This window comes from Corvus hawaiiensis, chromosome 9 (genome assembly GCF_020740725.1).
Source record: "Corvus hawaiiensis isolate bCorHaw1 chromosome 9, bCorHaw1.pri.cur, whole genome shotgun sequence".
Taxonomy (NCBI): Eukaryota; Metazoa; Chordata; class Aves; order Passeriformes; family Corvidae; genus Corvus; species Corvus hawaiiensis.
This window is the reverse complement of record NC_063221.1, coordinates 2,604,569-2,618,062: the sequence shown is the minus strand read 5'-3', so window position 1 is coordinate 2,618,062 and position 13,494 is coordinate 2,604,569. Positions and strand designations below refer to the sequence as shown.

The 13,494-nt window shown below is 40.1% G+C and overlaps 1 protein-coding gene across 5 annotated transcripts in view; it reads right to left on the bottom strand.

Annotated features, from left to right (window-relative positions):
* The window catches only part of BRINP3 (BMP/retinoic acid inducible neural specific 3), a 208,498-nt gene that overhangs the window by 60,755 nt on the left and 134,249 nt on the right, over nucleotides 1-13,494 (bottom strand). For all 5 annotated transcript variants that reach the window (XM_048312900.1, XM_048312902.1, XM_048312904.1 and 2 more), the window contains 2 exons: nucleotides 6,024-6,129; nucleotides 2,622-2,858 (listed from right to left, as the gene is read on the bottom strand). In XM_048312900.1, the coding sequence (XP_048168857.1) occupies nucleotides 2,622-2,858; nucleotides 6,024-6,129 (343 nt within the window). The remainder of the gene's footprint in view (nucleotides 1-2,621; nucleotides 2,859-6,023; nucleotides 6,130-13,494) is intronic.

Here is a 13,494-nt window from a genome sequence, read left to right as displayed (position 1 = left end):
ACGGCCAGTCAACCTTGGGGTAAGCCCAAGGATGGAGGCTCCACAACCTCCCTGGGCAAACTAGGCAAGTACTAGGTCACCCTCAGTGAAAAAGTGTCTCCTGGTGTTCAGAGGGAACCTCCTGAGTTCCAGTTTATGCCCATTTCCCCTTGTCCTGTTGCTGGGCACCACTGAAAAGAGCCTGGCTCTGTCCCCTTTGCATCCTCCCTTCAGGTGTTTATAGATGTTGTCCCTGAGCCTTCTCTTCTCCAGGCTGAACAGCCCCAACCCTCTCATCCTTTCTTCAAAAAAAAAAAACACTCCTCAGTTGTTTTATCTTGAACAGACAGGAGGAGAGATAACACAAAGAGTAAACAAACCTTCTTAAATCGAATATTTACTCCTTCCTCTTTAAACTAAACCCTGCCCACCACAGGCACTGTGAATGGCCTCGAGTGAACCCAGTAAGTCTTAAAGGTCTGTTTTAGGGGACAAGATTAATTTCTGGAGTCTGAGGACTATTTTGTAACATGTGAGCTAAGAATGGGCTTGGAGGGCAGAAAAGGTAAAAGATTAATTATCTTGTATTTACCTTTGGTTGGCTCTGGAGTTTACAGTGTCATAGAAGGAAATTCATTAATTCATTAATTCCTCTGCCATTAATAGTAGATTGTATGGGCCAGCAGTGAGTGCTCTGGATTATTTTGCCCCTTGCTGCTCAGACTGAAATTACTGCATAATCTAGCCTTCTTTCTAGTGAATTTATTTTTTATTATAAATAGATTAGAATAAAGCAATATACTGTTATCTCAAAAGCTGACTCCCACTGATTTAGACAAACGTTTAGCGGTTTCTGAGTTTTCCTTAATAAAGGTCACTTTTGTTCCCAGATCGTGCTGTTAACATGGATCAGGTCACTCTGACATTTGTTAATGGCTTTTCATCACGTAAATATCACTCAAGCTCCAAATGTTGCAGAATATGTCCCAATAGTTATATTAAAAAAAAAATATATATATATATACAAATCAGTGTGGCTGGAAATGCTTACAGACCATGTGTGACAGCACTGAAAGAGCTGCTCAGAGGTAATATCTGATTTATATGAGGTTGAATGCTCAATGACAAAGTCATCAATCAAAAATTCGCGTGCCACCTTTTGTCCAAGTGTAGACCCACACAAGGTTACCTATCTCATCTTCCCATGAACATCTTTATGCAAAACACTTTGTGAGATAAAAGCAGAAATATTCTAAGCTACCTCTGAGTTGTGGAAGTCATGCTTGGTATATTTATTAGATTAAAAATGATTTAAATATTTCAAGGTCTAAAGAGGGGAGTGTGGCATGTGTCTTAACAATGTTAATAACCTAAATTTCACACTTCTTAGTAACCACACCTACTAGCAATTACCAAATTGACAGATATATGTGAAGTTGGCATTTTAGTGATTCACCCAGCAGAACTGAAAAATCTTTTAAAAGCCCAGAATTTGACTCTTACCAAATTTCCCCTGGCAGTCATGTCACAGACCTGAGCATAGGACTAGAAATGTAGCTGACAACAATTCAAACTGGTAATTAACTTGCTGTCCATATACAGCTTGCTGTAAGAATCCTCCACAGACTCAGATGTGTGTGTTCTTCCAGCCTAACTAAAATTGCTGTTAAGTAGGTGCCTACAAAGGATATTCTTCAGGCACTGAATGGTGTCACAGCCCATGCAGATAGGACAAAATAGGGCAAAATATGTGCCCCTCTGCAGAGTCAATATATTTGCCCTGGCTTGGAAAGGAGTAAATGATAGCATGGCTCCACAAATCATTAAAGGTGTCCAAATTGTCATTGGGAAAATGCACCCAAATGTAGACAAAACCAAAACACAAATCCATGATTTTATAGTCAGAGAAGTCTGTGATGCTCCAAGGAGAAATATTGTTAAGTTCTGGTCTCCTCCTGCTAAAAGTGAGCATGGGGATGGCAAAAGGGCCTCAGATCTTCTAAACAGACTCAGATAAAAAGCTCAGGTTAAAAGTAGAAATGAAATTTTAACTGATACAAGGTCTCTTGAAATTATCAGTTCTCTTGAACTGAGGAATCAGTAACAATAAAACAAGAAATAGGAAAATGAATGTCTATAAAGTACTGTTCATTCAGTTTTGTTTGATATTTATTCTGCTCTTCCCTTGACCGCTGTGTAGTCTTCCTCCTTTTCTCTTCTACTGATTGGTTCTCTTTCTCCAACACAACTCATTAAAACCTGTGATTTTTGTATTTTTTCTGACTTTTCCTTATCTCCCTCAATTTTTTTTTCTTTTTACAATGATTTTTCCCAGGTCTGCTGAGCTCTCCTTACTTTCCCCGCCATCTGGCTAGACAGCTGTTCCTGGTAGCACTGAACAAGCGAGTTGTGAAAACAGCTGTTCAGAAGCTGATTTTACCTGTAGTTCCCATTCTCTATGGGACTGGAAGTTCTGATGATCAGGACAGGTGAAAATGATGTAGGAAACAAACCTGGATGCATTAAGGAAAACCCAGCGTGGCACATGCAAGTTGTAAAGACAACATGGATCGGGCCAGTTGAAACCCAAACCATTCCATGAGACTCAGCCAAAGAGGGAAAAAACCCCATAAAAATCTCACCAGATTCTTCAAATTCACTGTTGTATGCGTTCCAAGTCTCACTTATGCGGACCAGGTTTTCTTCCATGGCTTGAATGTCCATGTAGGGACAGTTGCACTCCGGGAATTTGGGGCCACACTGACACCAGCAGTCATTGTCCTTGCAGATGAACTCACCCTCTGAATTGCAGGCAATGTAGCTCAGAGCTGCCTGCACAAAATGCTCTTGCAGGTACTCAGGAAGGATGACCTGAAGACCTGAAGGACATGGAGGAAATATTATGGTATTAAACACAAAGGGAGTTCTGGAGCCAAGCAGCTTCCCCAACCTACGTAGCAAACAAACAAACAATTATGAAAAACAAAAAATAAATTAAGTTTTTAAGACAATTTGCACGTCTGTCCAGCATTTGTACTACGTAATGTATTTTCCTTTCTTAATAGTTATTTTCAGACATATTCCTCACATCTCCCTCTTAGCATGGGACATCCATCCACTCATGAGTAGCCTATATTCCTCAGATATTTCCTGTTGTGATCTTCCTAGGGGGATTGGGCAACGTCAACTTCTCCTTGGGAAGAGCTGCTGAGTGAACAGCAGTCAGAGCCTTGCAGCAGGAAATCACACAGCTGAATTATAATCTTGGTGCCAGCAATAATGCAGATTCTGAAAATGCTGATGAGGGGGAAGCAGCCCTGAGAGACAGAGTAAAGATACGGCATAATCAGGAAAAGAGATGTAAAGAATTCCATCCGAAATTGGGCTGGTTTTCCATGTTTCCTTTGGCACAAGAAGATGTAGCTTGTCTAAACAACTCATTATCTCTCATGATTCTGTAAGGTAAACTAAGAAGGAAGGGGGAAATTGGGCTGGAGGAAATTTTTGAAATATAAATTTGGCTGATTTTTTTTATTTTTCTAGCATTGGTAGCAAATTGCTCTGGGACAGTCAGTTGGATGTGAAGGGTAGGGCTACGAAACCTCGAGGAAGAAAACTCAGTCTTAAATCTACTAAAGTTTTAGCATGCAAAGGGTGCAAAATCCAGCTCCTGTGTCAGAACCAGGGAGCAGGTGAATGAAAAATTCCTCATGTTTGTGACCAGAAAGCCTTGACCATCGTTTATGAGATCCCAGTGATGGGAATGAGTATTTTACTGATACCTTGAGAGGCCTCCTAAAAACAGAGACTAGACAGGAATAAGGGAATAAGGTAGGTATTTATCTGAAAGGCCTTCAGAGGTACCCCTGGGAGCCAGAGGCCACTGCCAAGATGGACCCCAAGATGGACCCCAGGTCACGAGCTCTTCACACTTTTATAGGTTTGGTTCATTTGCATAGCAGGGTTAATTCTCCAATTAAAGCTTCAGTTTAATGAGGTAATTCCCCTCAGCTTGCCTCCCCTTAGAGGCTCTTTGGTTTACAGTTTTTGGGCCTAGGACGGTCTGAGTGTCCCTGGAGAGCAGGCCTGGAGAGGCTTTGTTATGTCTGCCTGGCACGAGAGAGCAGAAGTGAACAGGCTGCAAGAAACTTCAGAGTTACACACCAGGCAGTGCAGGATTTGAAAAATATAAAAGTTAAAACCTAAGGCATCATTTCAGAGAAGTGTTTTAACCCTGTAGCCCTCAGTCATTCCAGCTGCATTAGAGATAACCAATCAAAGAGCCACAGCAAGGGACATTATGAATTTTTATTTAATATTTGTTGTTGTTTTCTGTGGCAAACATAATCCCTCCAGAACCAGCGGAGCTTATTTGTGTTCCAAGTAATTTCTCAGCATATGAATTGGGTATTTGGTGATACAAGTTTCTTCTCCATAGGCACTTGGACGATTTCACAGAGATTTATCTCTTATTTTAGATATATCCCAAACTATAGCTGTAACAGTCATTTCAGAACCCTTCCAAGTCGAAACTCATACCACAATTGCTGAAACCTGGTCTGACTGTGCTTTCTTCTGTCTGATGTCAAAATTTGTGAAACTCTGCTGCTGCCTGAGTAAATATTGCAGTAGAGTTGTGTGCTTGTGAAAAACCATGAGGTAGTGAAAGGAAAAGAAAACCCAGCTTGATTCTTCCATTAAAGAGTTTACACAGTTCTGGTAACACATTTCTCCACATGACAATCCAGTGGCAACAAACCACAGCCTGAGAGATGCAAAGATTATTTTCCAAATTTTAACTGACAAACACAGCGAATACGCTGGAAGCCATCAAAAATTACATCTTTCTGGAAATATTCATTGCATCCCAGTGGAAATGACAAGTTTTTAGTACAAAATAAAAATATTCTCTGTGGGAAATAATTTTATGTTTTTATGGATTTAATCTATTCTGGGGAGAAAGGAAAGGGAGAAAACACACATGGATATTTTATGGAAGAGTCATAGAAACGTAGAATATCCCGAGACGGAAGGATAGGAAGGACTGAAGGTCATCATCCCTGAGAGCTGTTCTTAATGTCACCAACCACCTCACACTGTTTGTCTGAGTGATTTACAAAACTCATATAGAAAATTTTAAATATTGGAAATAATTGTGTGTCTACCTCCAACTGCAAATTAAGAATTAATTTTTAATTAATTTTTAAATTAATAATTAATTGCCGTAGAGTCAGAGGTATACACGAATACATCCATTAAAGAGAATTTAGTGGGTGTTTTCATAGCCATAATTTGCTCATGCTTTATTTTTGTAACTGAAAATAGAAATTATTAATGGCCTAATATCATAAAGGGGGACTTATCAAAAATTTTTGTGACCTAATATGCAGGTTGGAAAATGCTTCTGCTGGAATTTTGAAAAAAAAGTATTATTTAGAAATGATTACTCTCTTCTTCCTTTTGCTTTCTCTTTCTGCTTCTTTCTATTTTTAATTTTTATTTTTACACAATTACTACTATTTTCCTGATGAGTGAGATTTTAACCTTCCAAGTTTGGTTTTTTTTTTTTAATTCCCAAGAGGAGCCCTTTGACTCCTCCTGATTTAGAGTATTTGAAAATGGATATCCTGCTCCTCTGGCAACCCCATTAATTTTGGTGGAACAACCGCACGGGGTGTGAGCTACTGCTCAGGATGTGCGAAGCAGGCTGAGAGCGCACTACATGCCACTCCCAGCTTGGTGGAATCTCTGGGAATTCAGGCTGTTCAGGAGCTGTGCCAGTGGATGCTAAAGAGGGATGCAGAATGTTAGCAGGGCTATTCCAATTATTTTCTGATGGGTGCAGAAATTGCTTCTGTTCGAAAGGCAGCACGAGGTACTGACATTTCCTTCACTTTGTCTGGAACGCACTCGTTGCACACACACACACACACACACAAAAATTAGGAAAATGACCTTTTATGAGGTGGAAGAAAGAAAAAAACAAATAGCGTGATAAATGTCACCCCGTCCCAAAACAAATTAATGAAATTGCACCTACATACCTTGCAACTGAATCTTATTTTCAGGACTCTGAACCAGAACAGAGCTGACAGAATCTAGGTTGTCATAGTTACTGCAGCCGAGAGGACCGGTCCGTGTCTCTGTCACCTGGTGGAAGGGAAGGGAGAAGCACTTGCTGGATTATCCAAAGCAGACTGGGGAGTTCATAAGATTGTGTCATCAAGTTTCCCTCTATTTCAGCCAGAAATACGTTTCAGACTTGATTATGGTGACATAACTCAATTTAACTGCCAAAAGGATGAGGGCAAATGTTTCACCAGTCCCACAAACTGCAGGAAGTACTATCACAGAGAATCCTTACAAACACGACACCACTACAATACTACACAAATACTACAGTAGTACAATGCTAGAATGCTGTAATGCCACACCAATTTACAAAACTAAAGACAATTTATTTTTCATAGCTGTGGGAATTACAATGAGTTTGCCAAATGTGGTTTATAAAAACTAGGACTGTGATTTCCCCCTCTTGAAACTTGTGCACATGACAAGTCTTTCTCAAAATCATGTAAAAAGCTTAGATTTTTCCAGTGAAGAAGATCAGTATTTGGAATTAAAAACCCTTTATGAGCAGTATTTATAGTGGTGGGAGTGTGGGATATTTTTTCATAAGGGAAGGGGGCCTGAGATAAGTTTAGGCACAAAATTCTGGATATTCTCTCTGTTGCAATCACCAAATCCATGGCCACAGAACCAAAACACAGCTACATTTATCAAAACAGAACCTCCACAAAGCAGAGCTCTGGCTTAACAGTGGAGGTTTATATTTGGCAGAGAGCAGTTATTTAAATCATGGAATCACTGGGGTTGGAAAAGCCCTTTCAGATCTTCAAGTCCAAACATTAACTCAGGACTGACAGATACACACACCACTAAGCCATGTCCTAAGCACCATATCATGGTGTTTGAACACTTCCAGGAACGGTCCTGGGCAACCTGTGCCAGTGGCTGGACATCCTTTCAGTGAATAAATTTTTCCTAATATCCAATCTGAATGTCCCCTGGTGCAAGGTGGTGAGTAAGCACATTTAAATAAAAGGTAAAAAAGAAGTTAGCAATCTATTTGCTTCCTGGAATGCTGTATATCATTCTTGAGCATCAACAAAGTAATTAAAAGGGCTGATTTCTGTTTAAAATGAGAAGGGCCTGATACAGTTTCTGAGCAATGAGGCACTGCTGTGATGCCCAGGGCAGATGGTCAGCAGAGCAGGCAGCCGCAGAAACCCCAACCCCTAGCATGGGTGGATATACCACGATCTCACATTTTTTAAACTGCATTGGGTGCTGTAGAAGATTCATGAGTTTGTAGTTCCTTCTCCTTTGTATCAAGACAAGGCAGAGAAAAGAAGGTGAAAGTGGAGAAAAAGCAGTGCAAGCAGGCACAGCAGGGAGTTGTGGCCATCCTAGACCCACTGGCTGTCAAAGTACAACCAATCCCTCTGCCATGCACTTCCCAAACTGTTCTCAGCCACTCTCCTGGAGCTTCCTACTTCTCTTCCTTTGACTGTTTCAGAAACTGTGGCCAGATTTACCCTTATTTGGTATCTGCCTCTGTTTTGAATACAACCCCTTCTATCTTCTATTGCTGCAGGTATCATACTCGCCTGTGGATCTCCTGGAGAATAAGCCTAAATTATAGGGTCAGGGAGCAGATTTCCAAAATACAGCCATGCAACCAGACAACCAATGTGAATTGTAAAGAACAGAAGGGAGAGGGCTATTTGAACAGTCTGATTTGGGGGGTATATGAAGGTTTGCTGATATAAACCCTGATTGTTCATGTGGCTGAGGGTCACCTGGCTCGCCCATAGCTTGTGGGTGGGTCATGATGCTCTTGAAACCACTGAGATTTCACATTCTTCTTGCACTTTTGCAAAGAATATATGAGACTTCCTGTCATTCCAAGCTCCTGGCACCTTTCCATTACTTTGAAGAAGTGTTCCTGAGGGTGGAGCAGGAGGCCCTTTGCAGAGCCACAGCCCACGGAGAGGACACAGAACTGGCCTCCATCAAACCTGCTAGCACAGCTCGAGCTGCACAAGGAAATGGGACCAAGTCAGGTTGGGTCCTCTCTGCACACGTTTGGCAATCCTTAATATTCACGACAGCACCAGATTTACTACAGCTTTTGCTTAATCATCCTCAATCAGTAGAAAGACTCTTGCAAGGGGATCGGAGTTGGGTTGGACACGGCTGGAATGACAATTGTGATTTACATGTGATCCTTCAGCCCTCTGCCAACAAGCAGTCTAAAATTCCATTCTAAAATATTCTTTATTGGAAGTACCCCCAGTCCATATATAGAATCCTGTTCTCTTTATACAATAACAAAGAGTGTTCCCTAGATCAAATAAGAGAAATAGCCAGGAGACAAAAAAAGACAGGTAAATGTGGCAATGAATTTTAGCCTTACGCTGACATACTATGCTCAGCATTCATCTGTGCAATTCTTTATTTAAAGAACCATTTATTTTAGTGTTGTTTTGGTTTGTGTATTATTATTATGCTTTTCAAGCGTTTGTCTATAAGGCGATGCAGCTTCATAAAGTTATATGGAATGTATAAACTATAAAGCAAACTTTAGAGTTCCTATCCATTCCTGTCACTCTTTTATGCCCCCTGAAATCACATAATAAGGCAGGGTGGTAAGGAGCTTTGTACTTATTGTGCCCCTTTTTGCTCATGCTTCTTCACTCTTATCTGAATTATGGCAGACATAGGTAGAGACTACCACTGTTTTGAGGGATAGCATTTATAAATACATTGATTCAGGAGAAAACTATGTAGGGCAGTTTTGATATGACTTATAGACAATCATTGTTGCAGTGAAGTAATAAAAAATTGCTATAATAATAATGATTATGATAATAATAGACAATGCTGGACAAATACTACAATAAATAAGGACTTTTTCTAAATATTATTGTTTAGTTCCCAATGTTATATTTATATTATTCGTTCTTTTACTTTTCTGGGTACCTTCACAGCCTCTGTCAGTTGCCTTGCTCTGGTACTCTTAGCTTCTGCATAGAAAATAGATTGCAAGAAGAAATTCAAAATGAATAGTCTCCGTATATAAAAAAAGAAATGCTAAAGAATATAAAAATCACCCAACCTTCAAATTTTGATGGATGACAATTCTAGTCAGAGGTCAAAGTCATGCAGTTACATATGCTATTGCACACTCTACACAAATCCTACTCCACAAAGATTGTAAATCAGAAAAAAATGTGAGTGACTGATAAATGAAAGCCTCAAATTTCTATCAAATTCTTGGTTCAAATGAAAGGATCAGATTTTCCTAAATCGTACAGTTACAGACTGGTTTGGGTTGGAAGGGATCTTAAGGAATATCTAGTTCCAAGCCCTGCCATGGGGGCACTTCCACTAGACCAAGTTGATCCAAGCTTCATCCAACCTGGTCTTGGACATTTTGGGGTAACTTTGGTGATAGCAAAGCAGACTAGAGAAGAAAAAAAAAACAAATTTAAAAGGATACAAATACTTTAATTCTGGTTTGATCCAAGTGTTACTGATGTCACTGATGATTTTACATTTTTTGTTTCGGAAACAATAGGAATGAAATTGGAAAAGCAATGGCACGTCTTTAATTATCTTCCAAGCAGAGAAGTGTGACTATGTTCAGTCCCAAGATCACAGCTGAAAACTGTTTCGTCAGAAAGTGTATAAAAAAAAAAAAAAGATGAAGCAAAAAGAGGAGAGGGAAAGGTAATAAAACAGAAATGCAGATTATGCTGAGATGTAGCATGGTCCAGAAGTGACTGACTGTGTGCCGAGAGCACCAGAACCACGTTTGCTTTGCACGACCTGTGGCCCACAAAGAACATTAACTCACAAAGCAAACCACGACAGAACAAAGTCATTAAATAACCAAAACCCCCTAAGAACCAGTAACAAAACTCCTGTGAAATCATCTGACACGAAGCAGGCAGGATGTTCCCCAGCACCTTGTTTTCAGAGATTATCACAGAACAGGTTTCCCTGGGCAGCAGAGTTTTCAGCTCCCAGAAATAAACTCTAACATTTGGCATTAATGAGACAAATGCCTACAGTTTTCAGTCAGTTAAATCTCATAACCATGGTGATAATGACCCGATTATAAGTGCACTGAGAACATACCTCCTAGCACTTAAGCAGGGCTGAATTCTTGTGATATCAGTGGGTAGTATTTCCCTGGGAAACAGTCTGCTTTTTTTGTCCATGGTAATTAAGCCTATAGAAGACTTTCCCAATAAAAGGGGAACACGTTTCTGTGGAGATTTTGCTCCTGGCACGTCCTTATAAGCGCACGTAGCTGATATTCCTAACGAAGTGCCCATGCAGAGGTGGTGTGTGCCTTGCATAAAGGACTGTCCTCTTCAGCAGCACTCTTTAAAAATGGATTTGGCTTCTGAGGATGAGAACTGAAGCAATAAAAAGGAGGATGAGGCAGTGCTGGTCACTGCAGAACAGGCAGCTGCGCTCGCATTCACAAACCTCTTTAACACTTTGAACATTCAAATAAGGATTTAGAGCAAACTCCTCGAACCTGCGTGAGGGAGGAAGGTTTGTTCTGAGTGCTTGTGCCCACAGAGCACGGGGCAAAATTGTGGAACGGGGAGAAACCTGAAGGCTTCAGGATTCTCCTGAGGAACACGGTGGTGGTGCTGGGCTGATGGCTGGGTCTGGTGATCTGCGAGGTCTTTTCCAACCCCAGTGGTTTGGATTCCATGACTCTCCTACCAACCCCACCCTCAGGTTGTCCTGCAGCCCGTGCTCCCACACCCTGTAATCCCAGCCCGATGCTCATTTCACCTTAGAAAGGAGTTGATCAAATAAATAGGCACTAAATGTACTTTCTATTTAGATGTGGATCTCCTGCTAACTCTCTTCTTTCTTTTCCCCCAGGCTTGACAGTTTTTCACAAAAGCACCTTTATTCCAGCACTTCCCTTTGCCACACAATAGTTGCTGCTCCGCTGCCCTATTTCTGTCATTGAACATATTAAAAAACTCCCGCTAATGAGTGTGTAATTAAAATAAATCAGATTTTCTGAGTGTTCCAAGCACTGGTACTTCTCGCCCTGTGGGCTAGATGAACATTTCTGGAGGAGGTACAGACAAACCAGAAGCATTCACAATGTCAGGGGTTGGATTCATGTTTCCAATATCATTTTTTTAATTGCCAGGAATCTAAAACAATACCTCAAAGGCATGCGAAATTTCAACACATTTTCTAACAGCATAGGGCTGGTGCTGTAATTTGAAGAGCCCACTAACTCGGGAGACCTGGAAACACTCCCATCATATTTTTCTGTCATCTGTAACATGGAATAGGAACAGTAAACTTGATCTTTCTGCAAAAGAGATAATTGCAAAATTTCCATCAACTTCATTCGAAGGGAAATAGGGACTTCTTTCAAGTTTCTGGGCAAGGAGACGACTTTGAATTTTACTGAATGCAGCACTAAAGCTTCCCAAGAGATCAGTCTAATCTTTCCATTCGGGCTCCTTTGTTTCTACACTCCCAGGAATTTACTGTGGACCAGATTGTTACATTAAAATAACAAGGAAATTGAAATGTATTCTCCTCACATAAAGCATTAAATACCTCAGAAATCAGAATACTTCAGGACCTAGAAATCAACTCACACTACTTTAATTCTACGCTGTTACATCTGTTAAAAATACTATGATTTTTTAAGGCTGTTCAGGTTCCTCTGATAGGGAACAATCACCTCTCCACTCAAGTCTGTTCCCCACTATCTCAGGGAGCAATATGTTGTCTGTAAATTCCAGGAGAATCCACAAGAATATTGGAACAATATTGGCACCGGCAGCTCTGGCATCGCAGCCACAATTTCCCCTTTTCAAGGACATTTTAAATCCACTGCCTGTCAGATGCCACATTCCCATGCCACCTTCTGGATTGCAACAGGGAAGTTTGCAAGGAAATGAGCCTGCTGGAAAACCAGGCAGGGCAGCAGAGCCAGAGCCTTTATTTCCTGCACTTTCAGAAATCAAAGGTGCATCAGCCTCATACAGAGAATGAGGACAGGCATTATCTCCAGAAGAACAGGTTATCTCTTTTAATTAATCTTGAAGCAAGAGATGACAGCGAAGTTCTCTTACAGAGAGGTAATAGAGTTAGCAAAAATGTAATAAAAAAGGAGGATTTTGTTTCAGTCTCCATTTAGCTACTTCTGCTCGCCCATATCTTACTTAAATTAACACTAATACTATTTTTTCTCAGCTTTTATTGCCTAAAAGAGACAGCTGAGCAACAAACAGTAAATGAAATCTATATATTTGGTGTAAAAGATAAAATTAGAAACAGAGACAACAGCACAGATACAAATTAAAATAATATTTCATGTTCATAAAAATCTCAAGGTATCTGCAGAAAGCAAAAGCAAAGAAGCCTACTTAAGAAAAACCCAATTCCCAACTTTCCATCCTTTTCCAAACATAATCCCATTACTATATAAAGGACAAAAGGCTCTGAAGAAATTTGGGGGCTCATACTGTAAATGTTAAATGTCTTCTTACATTTAACCCAACTGCAGAATCCCATGCAAGGACTTCCCAAGAGTGAGGGAGAGAAGAGGAGAGGGAACAGGGTTTGTATCTCCATGGACCAGTTCCAACAGGCAGTGCTGAGGCCACTGGGACTTTTCACTGTGTCCCCATTAGTTTCAGGAAGACAGGATGATTTGCCTGTTTATAAGACTCACAGATATTATTAGTCATAATAATACTGCAGTTGAATGGAAAATATATCTATATATATTTTTTTTTTCTTATGTTGTCAAAGTATGAATAAAAATATAGTCCTTCCTGAATCAGGATGGAAAGTTAAAATGTTCCTCTTCTTTTTGAAGTGTCAGGAAAAAGATCCTCTTTGTAAATATAAAAAATATCTTTGGATAATTTGGGAACGTTTTACCTTTAATGTGGTCAGTTTTTAAAATTATGCATATATTATTTTTAAGAGAAATAAGAAAAAATTTTAAAACCCTCAAACTTGTGCCAAAGAAAAAATGTGACAGGTTAACATTAGGTCCTAAAAATAACATGAAAGGCATTTAAAGTCTTGAAGCTTAAATATCAAAATGACAAGGTCAGGTTAATTAAGAACTCAATTTTCCATAGAGATTTCACCTTTGATTATCCATTTCTGTGCAATTCTAAAACTTAGATGCAATGTTCTTTTCAGCAATATCTCTAACAATTGACTGCTTTAAGCTGCTTCCAGGTCTTACATTTCCTGCCTAGAAACTCCTGAGTTATTTGTGCTGTCTGTGGCACTCCAGCTGGGATCACCCTGCTCCTCACTCGTGGTCACATCTGCAGCAGGACATTTTTCATGTCCATTTGATTTGGCCATCAAACTCCCCCTCCTGGGGTTGCCATCCCAAGCTCTCACAAGGAATCACATAAGTGTCCATAA